This window comes from Galeopterus variegatus, unplaced genomic scaffold, assembly GCF_000696425.1.
Source record: "Galeopterus variegatus unplaced genomic scaffold, G_variegatus-3.0.2 Scaffold511, whole genome shotgun sequence".
NCBI lineage: Eukaryota > Metazoa > Chordata > Mammalia > Dermoptera > Cynocephalidae > Galeopterus > Galeopterus variegatus.
This window is the reverse complement of record NW_007726622.1, coordinates 347,887-358,900: the sequence shown is the minus strand read 5'-3', so window position 1 is coordinate 358,900 and position 11,014 is coordinate 347,887. Positions and strand designations below refer to the sequence as shown.

General features: G+C 38.9%; 1 protein-coding gene across 2 annotated transcripts in view; it reads left to right on the top strand.

The window, feature by feature from the left end:
* MTA3 (metastasis associated 1 family, member 3) overlaps window positions 1-11,014 on the top strand; it is a 194,699-nt gene that overhangs the window by 83,640 nt on the left and 100,045 nt on the right. For both annotated transcript variants that reach the window (XM_008569556.1, XM_008569555.1), the window contains exon 7: window positions 7,478-7,604. In XM_008569556.1, the coding sequence (XP_008567778.1) occupies window positions 7,478-7,604 (127 nt within the window). The remainder of the gene's footprint in view (window positions 1-7,477; window positions 7,605-11,014) is intronic.

Here is an 11,014-nt window from a genome sequence, read left to right as displayed (position 1 = left end):
ATCGCAACCCTCGGCGCTGCTCCCGTGCCTCGCTCAGCCAGTGAGCGGGAACCGGTCTGCATGTGGGATCCGAACCCTCGGCGGGAGCGCCACCGCACTTCCCAAGCGGCGCACTATCCAGTGCGCCACCGGGCCGGCCCCAAAGATCTTGAAAGAAGAATTTCGGAAGGCACTGGAATGAAATGTGAAAACACTAACTTTTTTTTTTCCTGGAGACTGGCTTGTACAGGGCTCTGAACCCTTAATCTTGGTGTTATCAGCACTGTGCTCTAAACAGCTGAGCTAACTGGACACCCTACAGTTACTTTTTAATGGTTATTCTATGCAATGTTTTATGTCATAACTTGTGAGTCTGTTCTTGCAGCTGCCAACTTTAGTGGTACCTGATCATTCTTACCTGGTCTACTGCAAATGTTTCTTGAGGTTCCGTTGCTTTTACCCCACAAGTAAAACAGGGTGGACACAAAGATGAGTGACCTGTCATTGTTCTCAGGAGATGCAGTGAGTCAGAGAACTGTGACAAGACATATTGTAAAGAGTGTGTTAAGCTTGTGTGGTTGCTGCTTTGTGCAAAGAGGAGTCTCCAACTGAAGACTGAGGGGATTCTCATGGATAAGATACCACAATCTCAGAGGTTTCTTCCAACATTAAATTGATCTTCTTACTTCTCTTAACTTTTCATCTATCTGACTATTCTCCCTGTTTATCTCACACGTTTCTTCAGAGCAGCATTTGATTTTTAGTTCTGTTCCTGTTTTTGATCTCCCAAGATGGGCCACTTTTATCTTTGCTCCCATCTTAATTTTTTTAACCTTCAAAACCAAAATTTATTCGTATAGTTTCAGAAATTATTAATATTATACAGAATGTCAGTTTAAATTTATGTTTTTGGCAGGATGATAGAGATGGAGAAAAGGAAGATACTGGTAAAGAAATAATTATCCCCATTAAGGAACAAAACAGTATAACATGGATTAGAGTTTAGTTATAGGCAAAAAAAAAAAAAAAAAGCTTTCCTTTTATTGGGTCCGATTCCTTTTTATGTTGAAGTATTTTTAGGAGGCAGAACAATGTAATGATAATTATGAATCTGCCTACTACTCAGCTTCATATTCTCTTAATATTTTGACATATTTGCTTTAGATTCTCATAGTGCCATATGTACCCCTTGCCAACCTCATTCCCTTCCTAGTTTTATCATAAGTGAATTATTGCTGTCTAAAAAAACCAATTTGGGGAGCAGGCTGATTAGCTTAGTTGGTTAGAGTATGGTGTTATAACACCGAGGTCAAGGGTTCAGATCCCCATACCATCCAGCCGCCAGAAAACAAAAAAAAAAAAACCAATTTGGTGGGGCTTTTTCCTCCCATTCCTGTCTTTCTACTTTAGCTACATGTGTCACTGTTTTGCATTTTGAAAAATAAATGGTATTGTACATATGTGTCCTTCCTTCTACAGAATGCATTTTCACTCATTATCAGGATTTTCAGGTCTATACATGTTGGTATGAAGATTTACTCATTCATTTTTAACTATTGAATAGCACTCTATTACATAAGTATACTAAAACTTTTCCATCTTTTGTTGACCTTTTGCCCTTCATTTGCCTTTTTTTTTGGTGGGCTTAGCTTTTTTAAAAAGAAAAAAAATTAAGATATAGTTCACATGCCATATAATTCACCCCTTTAAAAAGGTGTACCATTCAGTAGTTTTTAGTATATTCACAAATTTTTGCACTGTTATCATTTTTTAATTCTAGCACATTTCATCACTTCCAGAAGAAACTCTGTATCCATTCATAGTCATTCCTCGTTTCTCCTTCCAGCTGGCAACTACTATCTACTTTCTGTCTCATTCTGAATATTTCATATAAATGGGATCACTTTTGATTCCATTTGTATGAAATTATTTTGATTATTTTGAAATTATTTTGATTCTAGCTATTCTAGTGGGTGCGACATATTGTCATGGTTTTGATTTGCATTTCCTTATTGACTAATGTCTTCATGTGCTTATTGGCCATTTGTATATCTTCTTGGAGATATGTCTATTCATGTCCTTTGCTCATTATTTAATTGGGTTGTCTTTTTTTAATTGAATTGTAAGAATTCTTTATATATTTTGAATAGTAGACCATTATCAGTTACAGGATTTCCAAGTATTTTCTCCTATTCTGTGGTTTGTCTCTTTGCTTTCTTTCTTTTTTTTTTTTGGTGGCTGATCAATGTGGGGACCCGAAACTTGACCTTGGTTTTGGTGTTATTAGCTCGCTATGCGGATTGGGCTAACTGGCCAGCCCTTTGCTCTCTCAATAGTGTCCTCGTAAGCACAAAAATTTTGATACTGATTATATGCAATTTATATACTTTTTCTTTCATCAATTATGCTTTAGGGTGTTATATCTAAGAAACCATAGCCTAGTGCATGGTCACGAAGATTTACACCTGTGTTTTAAGAGTTTTATAGTTTTAGCTCTTATGTTTAGCTCTTTGATCCATGTTGAGTTAATTATTGTGTATGGTGGGAGGTGTGGGGCTCCTAGGATGCTTGAGAATAATCTGTGGAAGACTATCCTCCTCTCCACAGCTCCTCTTCCCCAAACTAACATGTAGGAATTATAATTCTGATCCGTTCTGAAAAATACCCAGTTTAAGTATCTAGAATCAGTAATGGCTCCTCCTTCCCTGGGTTCTGTCACTTGTTGTTCAGGTACCTTAATTCATCAGTTGCCTACTCTGGCCTAGTTTATGTCACAAGCTCAATTTTTAAAACTTTGCCTGAGACCTTGATTGTATCCTGCTGCTGAGACTGATTTCCCATATCTTAGAGCTGGATGTCGGGCACTCCAGACTATTTGGCTAGTTGGATTTCTTCTCTGACCCTTGCTTCCTGAACATTGTTAGTGCTAGCCTTATCCCCATACCTTCTTTGCCTGCATGTGTAACTAGTCTTGCTGAGCTTTTGAGGCCTTTGGCTTCTTTCTCATTCTGCAGTCTAAAACTTTGAAATGTGTAGGAGCCTTGCTGGGCCATGTATTATATGGCAGATATAGCTGAAACAGAAGATATAAGTATAGCAATACACACTCACACCCACACCCACACCGACACACATGAGGGTACTTCAGAAAGTTTGTGGAAATATAGAATTTAAAGATAATACAGGACTGGATGGTTAGCTCAGTTGGTTAGAGTGCGGTGTTTTAACACCAAGGTTATGGGTTTAGATCCATATACTGGCCAGCTGTCAAAATTGATGAATGAAAGAATGATGTTTCCATGAACTATATATATATTTATTGCTCTTTAAAACTTCAGACAATACCTTTGTAAGTTTCCTTCTGTATTCTTTCTCTCCTCCCTACCCCCAGTGCCTTATTGCTGGTAAACTATGCGTACTGATAACTTTTCCAGCAGTAAGGAAGATACAGTGAATAATTTGGTATTCATTGTCTTCTATTTCTATATAGTACTCGACCTTTAATAACTTTTATAGGATAGCAAATTTGGTGTTCCATCAAGCTTGGTAAAATGGTTTTAAAAAATTATAGTGATATTAACATGTACCTCATTTTTTATGAAGATAGTTATGCTCATATTTGGTCTTTTAAAAATTTTTATTGTCTAGGGCCGGCCCGGTGGCGCACTGGATAGTGTGCCGCTTGGGAAGCGCGGCGGCGCTCCCGCCCGAGGGTTCGGATCCCACATACAGACCGGTTCCCGCTCACTGGCTGAGCGAGGCGCGGGGGCAACACCGAGGGTTGCGATCCCGTTGCCGGTCCCCGGTCCGGTGCGGGGGCAACACTGAGGGTTGCGATCCGTTGCTGGACACGGAAAAAGACAAAAGACAAAAAAAAAAAAAATTTTTTTTATTGTCTAAATGGTAATTTTTGCCATTGTTTCTGTTTAATGTTTTTAGGATATTAGTGACATGGGAATCATTCATTCATTTCTGCTTAGAAGCCAGTACAAATTTATATAGGACTATGTAAATGAAATTTAGCTAGTAAATTTTTTTTCTTTTTCTTTTTTTTTTTCCTTTTTGTCTTTTTTACTGACCGGTAACGGGATCACAACCCTCGGTGTCGCGCCCGTACCGGGGACCAGCAACGGGATTGCAACCCTCGGTGTTGCGCCCGCACCACGCTCAGCCAGTGAGCGGGAACCGGTCTCCACATGGGATCCGAACCCTCGGCGGGAGCGCCGCCGCACTCCCAAGCAGCGCACTCTCCAGTGCGCCACCGGGCCGGCCCTAGCTAGTAAATTTTAAAAACTGGTTTCATTAGTGATTTTCGTAATGGGAGATGCTGTTGTGATTTCTGTCTTTGGTTAGGTTGGACTTCAGAGATTTTAGTCCTTTACACCTTATACCAAGGAGCTGTATAAGAAAGTAAAATTTACTGTTGTTACTATTACTTGTAGAGCTTGTTGCTGTTTTAGCTCTGTAGGATATGCATTTATATTCAGTTAGCTGTGTCGTACAGAACTATTTGTCAAACCCTAATTTGGTAAGAGTATAATTTTATATGTGATATTTACTTGTGTGAATAGTGCCAATGCAGCAATAACTTTATTGATCTCTACTGGTGAAATGTTATTAGACCTACAAGTAAATGGCTCCTTTAGTGCTGTGTTTCTCTTTGAGTAGTTCATTAAAAAGAACATTCAGAGAATTTTAAATTGCCTTATTTTTTTCTTTGAACTAGGTGAGTCCTTTTCTAAAGCAGTTTTTCAAGTTTGTTTTCAATTCAGAGTTTTAAAAATTTGAAAGTAGGAAAGACCTGACACTTACCCCCTTAATTACCCTCCTGCAATTCAACTAGGGGATTATATTTGATAAAAATCTCTCCTGTGATCCTGAGTCCTGAAATAAGAATATATAAGAATCATGAGGAACAGAAATATGTTGCTGTGTGTATGTGGTACCCATTGGTGTCTGAAAATTAAGGCCTTCAAGTCCTCTCCAGATGGTCCAGGTGAACCTTGGGTTCTTCTTGCTGTTTGAAGAGCTCCCCACCCCACTTGTATCAATCTCACCCTCTGCAGAGGGTCTGTGAGCCCCCTTAGGGGTATTATATTTTTTTAAAGTATGTATCTATGATTAATTGTAAGTATGTCTGTAAATATGTGGTCATTTTTTCTTTAAAGAGATGATTAAATACAGTGTCTAAAAAAAAAATTTCAGGTAAAACTTTGTCTCCTGTCTTTTCCATCCCTTCCTTCCAGCCTTGCTTTCCAACCACAGCCAATTTGAATCATTTCGTCTTAGTAATGTTTTGTTCAATGCGTATCCCCAGCACCTTGAATGGTGCCTGATTTGGTACCTGATAAATACTGGTTTAATGAAGGAAAGCATGTTCTTATTCTGTTCTCAGACTTGACAAATAGTTGATTGATTACTGTACAATTCTGAGTTGAATCTCATTTTTTTCTTGGATGGCATTGCTCTACCATCTTAGCATACAGTGTTGCTATTCATAAGTAGATTCCATTCTGATTCTAGTTTTTTTGTGACCTGTTTGTCCTTTCTGTAAACTTTTGTGATCTTCTCTTGTTATCACTTTTTTTTTTTTTTTTAAAGATGACCGGTAAGGGGATCTTAACCCTTAACTTGGTGTTGTCAGTACCACGCTCTCACAAGTGAGCCATGGGCTGGCCCTTGTTATCACTTTTTAAAAAGTTAAGTATGCTGCGAGAATTCTGAAGACTAATCTTGTTCAATAAGGGCGATTTTTCTCGAATTATTTCTTTGATAGATCTCTGCCCATACCTCTTCTCCCTGCAAAAAGAGTGAAAGAAATCTGTTTTCTCTATTGTTTCGTTCTGAAACTTTTATTACTGGGATGTTGGACTTCGTGGCTTGTTTTTTGATTTTTTTATCTCTTGGTTTTCAATTATTCATCTTTGATTTTGTGTTCTAATTTCTGGGAGATTTCCTTAGCATTACCTTTCAATCCTTCTATTAGTTTGTTATTTGTGTTATCAAATTAAAAAATCTGTTACCCTGTTTCTTGTTTTCTAATTCATCTTTTTTTTTTTTTTTTTTTTTTGTAGCTGGCTGATATGGTGATCTAAACCCTTGACCTTGGTGTTATAACATGATTATTGCTGTTTTAAATACAGTGTTCTTGGGCCGGCCTGTGGCTCACTCGGGAGAGTACGGTGCTGATAACACCAAGGCCGCGGGTTCGGATCCCATATACGGATGGCCGGTTTGCTCACTGGGGGAGCCTGGTGCTGACAACACCAAGCCAAGGGTTGAGATCCCCTTACCGGTCATCTTTAAAAAAATAAATAAATAAAAATAAATAAATAAATAAATACAGTGTTCTTGGATTCAGTTATTCTATATATAGGCTTTTAGCCCTTTTTTTTGGGTGGGGGGGGGCGCTGGCCGTAAAGGGATATGAAGCTTTTAGCCCTTTTTAAGTCTCCCACCTCACTCTTCCTTTCTGCAGTACTTGGTATCTTCTTTTTTTTTTTTTTTTGTCCTTTTTGAGACCGGCCGCACCGCGCTCAGCCAGTGAGCGCACCGGTCATCCCTATATAGGATCTGAACCCACGGCGGGAGCGCTGCTGTGCTCCCAGCGCCGCACTGTCCCAAGTGTGCCACGGGCTTGGCCCAGTACTTGGTATTTTCAAGAGCTAAGTTAGTAGAGGTTTTGTGCCATCCTTCTCGATGGTAACTCTCTTTGTGTGCATAGTTTATCATTTCCTTCTCTCTGCTAAGCACTCACTTTTTTTTTTTCTTTCCATCTGCTTTCCATCTTCTAAATTTTTTATTTTTGGCTGAAATTCTTCCTTTGTTTCTTCATTTTTTATTGTCATTGAAATGTGAATAGTTTTTTTTTTTTTTTTTTTGTCTTTTTTCGTGCCCGGCCGATCGCAACCCTCAGTGTCGCGCCCGTACCGGACCGGGCCCGGCAACGGGATCGCAACCTTCGGTGTTGCTCCCGCACCTCGCTCAGCCAGTGACCGGCCGGTCTGTATGTGGGATCCGAACCCTTGGTGGGAGCGCCGCCGCGCTCATCCGAACCCTTGGTGGGAGCGCCGCCGCGCTCATCCGAACCCTTGGTGGGAGCGCCGCCGCGCTCATCCGAACCCTTGGTGGGAGCGCCGCCGCGCTCATCCGAACCCTTGGTGGGAGCGCCGCCGCGCTCCCAAGTGGCGCACTGGAGCAGTGCGCCACCGGGCCAGCCCGAAATGTGAATAGTTTTAATTGCCATCTTGGTGTGGATTTATTCAGGGAAGAGAAGATACATGCATGTATTCTATCTGCCATTTTTAAGTTAGAGCTTTTCTTCTTCCTGTGAAGACCTGATAACTTAGTTTTATAGTTGTAATTGAATTTTAAATTTATAAATTTAAGTGGATCAGTTTGAAGATAATGTTGCATAATATGTTGGTTTGATCTATCTTAATATCCAAATAGATAATATGCTTTGTAATAATGAAGTCTTTGAATTTCATTTGTGTAGAAGAAGTTGAGGAAGAATCTGAAACAACAGTCGAGACTGACTTGACTGATAAACAGAAACATCAATTGAAACATAGGGAACTCTTCTTGTCACGCCAGTATGAATCTCTGCCTGCAACCCATATCAGGTAAGAACTTTTTAAGAAGTTAATCTAAAGTACTCAGTAATATTGTGACCAAAAACCAAAAAAAGTCTTTGAAGCATTTTCTACAATCCCCTCAGGATCTTGCTTAAATTAGTTTACTAAAAGCTTTGTAATGGAATTTTATTTTGGAAATGTTCAGTTTGTATTAGCATATTAAAGCCCTGCAAAAGTACTGCAGTAAAGTAACCATTTTAACTTTGTTTTAATCCTGACATTCCCAATTTATTTGAGTATCTATCTATTAACATTCTGTAGAACAGTGTCCAGAAGACACCATTTTGGGAAATGCTGGTCTTCTCCAAGTTCCTAGAAAATTATATAGTCATTAGAATCAAAGGACTAGAACCACAGATATGGTTCCCAGGCAGGTGATTCTTGACCTTTTTATTTTCTTTTGAGGATCTCTGAGATGAAAACTTTAAATTTTTTATTATTCATTTGCTGGCATCTGCTGTGTGTGTTGATCAGATTGATAGAATACAAATGTGAAAAAACCCAGTCCCTAGTTTGTAGTTTTGGGGCATATGGAGGAATGGTGATAAAATTTGAGCATAAATAACAGTTGGCCTATTTTTCAGTGCAGAATGTAGTAGGTGCATCTTAGAGTATAACAAAATGTTTGAACTCAAAAGACAGGTGGATTCTGACCCTCAGGGTAAAGTTGGCATTTACACAGCCTTCAAGAGTATGGGGCATATGCCAGGTAAAGGGAACAGGTGAACATGGGATATGTGCAGGGAGCAGCATGCATCCAGGGTGAGTGATGGGTGTGTGAGGGAATGCAGGGTTTCAGTGCCCTCACATTAAAGAAATTTCTTCAACTTTTGTTCATAATCTCTGTTTCTTTTATCCAGCTCTCTACTGGTCACAATGGTCATAGAAACTGTTTATTTATGGAAATAAAATGTAGTTACTATTTTAATAAATGTTTCCTCCTCTTGAGCCCCCATGTCGGGATTGAATCTAAGTTTGCCTTTCTGGGTTCTGATAGGTTTGTAGACTTCCTAAAGCTCTGATTTGGTCCTTGTGCTACACCCACACACACCAGCTCCAGGGACCTTTGTGCATCACTTCTTTTTTCAGAAGTAGATACAGATCTTTTATAGCAGGAAATGTATGGCAAAGATACTGGAATTCCCTTTTCTCCAAATCTTTTCAGAAATAACTTGATCTCCCCCAATAGTTAACATCATATTATTGCTTTATTTAGGTTTTTTTAAGGGGGCACTATGGTTAGATTGGCTAGAGTAGTATTTTCTGTGATGTAAATCCTTTGCTAGAAAAGGTAATATGGCCAGGTCATGTGAGAACAGTCTTTTTACCCACCAACAGGTTTATTTCAAGAAAGAAAAATAGGGAAATAAGTTAATTTTTGCGCAAAGAGATGGAACATGAAAACATATTTGGAAATTTTCTTTTTTTTTTTTTTTTTTGTGACCGGTACACAACCCTTGGCGTGGTTTCGCCCGCACTGCACTCAGCCAGTGAGCGCACCGGCCATCCCTATATAGGATCCGAACCCACAGCCTCGGCGCTCCCAGCGCTGCACTCTCCCGAGTGAGCCACAGGGTCGGCCCTGGAAATTTTCTTAAAGATATGTATGACTAATAAGGGCTGAAGGGCAATATGCATTAATTATTTGATTGAAAGAAGCTAGAATAAAAAGATTCATTTTAAGCTCAAGTAGTTATATGGCTGGTCATAAGAATCTTGCCAGAACAAGAATCTGACACATGATTTTAAAAATGTATCCAAAATATGCAAGTATATTTTTAATTTACCCTCCTGATAGTTTGGAATCTGTTTACAAGTAATGTTGGTTTCCTTTAACAGATTGCCTGGAATGGAAAAAACTAGTGATGTGTTTTTCATCTTCCATAAGGACTAAGAGAGTATATTAAAATATAATTGTCAAGACTCTTGTGTTGATCATAGAAATTACATAGTATAAATGATCAGTCACTGCTGAACACATTTTCTGAATATATTATAGGTTAGGGAGCTTACTAAATGCTTGATAAGTAAGATGAGAGCCCCATCTTATAAACTCAAGGAGTCTACGAGGCGGTGATTCCTTTGAATTATGAAGAGACTAGACATTTGGGGCTTTTTGTTTTTTTTCCAAGTTGAGAGGGAGTAGTGCGGAGCCACATTTTCTCATCTGTGGCTTTTATTTTCAAACAGCTGAATGGGGTTGGTTATGGGCATTCTCTGGCCAAGGCATGGAGCTGTGCTAACCAGTTCACATGCTGATGTAGAACCAGTCACATTGGAGTGGTCTTGATATTTTGCTAATTTTGAAGTCATGCCCTATTTCTGCTTTTAAAGGAGAAAATTACTGAAGCCGCATTGTTGTTTGGCAGCAAAGGGGGTAATTTAATGAGTACTGACTTTTTATTTTCAGAGACATTATCAAGTACCCAGAATTTCCTTGGTGCTATATGGAATGTAGGAGAAAACCTGATTGAGGCATTCTTGGTCTCTTGTATTCTATGAGCTGTAATACTTACTGCATGCTGTAAGCTCCCCAAAGTGGCAGAGAGACAACTCTTTGTTCCTTCTGATTCAGCTGGAAGAGGGAGAGAGAGAGAATGAACAGGCCTTGGGTAGAGTTAGGTGTTTACCTCTTTTTTGTGAGATAGATTGGCTTGAGCAGTGACAATCCCATTGGGGCATTTTCTGGGGGGTGGGGAGGAGGAGAGAGGCAATATGCTTCATTCATGCACAGTGACTTAGGTCATTTAATAATAGATTATGTTCTACATACATTATAAAGCACTATAAAATTTATTGTTATGCCAGCTGCTAAACCTGATATATGTACATATGTGTATTTTACTGTATTCAGTCTTTCATGTGTGTATGACTAATACTTTCACCTATAATAGATTTTTTTTTATGTACAGCAGATATTCAATGACTGTAAATCTGTATCATTTGATTCACAAGTATCTCTTCATTCTGCATTTATCCATAAGTAGACCAAAAATTTGTAAATTTGAGGAGGGCAAAATAGCTACTCACAGCTGGAGAAGTTGAGTGCTGGTTATTTAGCTGTTATCTCTTATCTCTAAACCTACCCTTCTATCGTCTGCTTTGTGATGCTGGGGCCGCTGTATTCAGTCTTCTTTTTTAACCTTTATTTTTTTTTTTCTTTATTTTTGTGGCAGTTTTAGTTTTACAGAGAAATCGAGCAGAAAGTACAGATAGTTCCCATATCCTCCCCCCACCCTTATATACAGTTTTTCCTATTATTTATATGTTACGTTAGTGTGGTACATTTGTTACAGTTATGAATCAATATTGATATGTTATTGTTAGCTTAATTTTATATTAGTATTCCCTCTTTGTATCGTACAGTTCTATGGGTTTTGCCTACTGTATAATGTCAT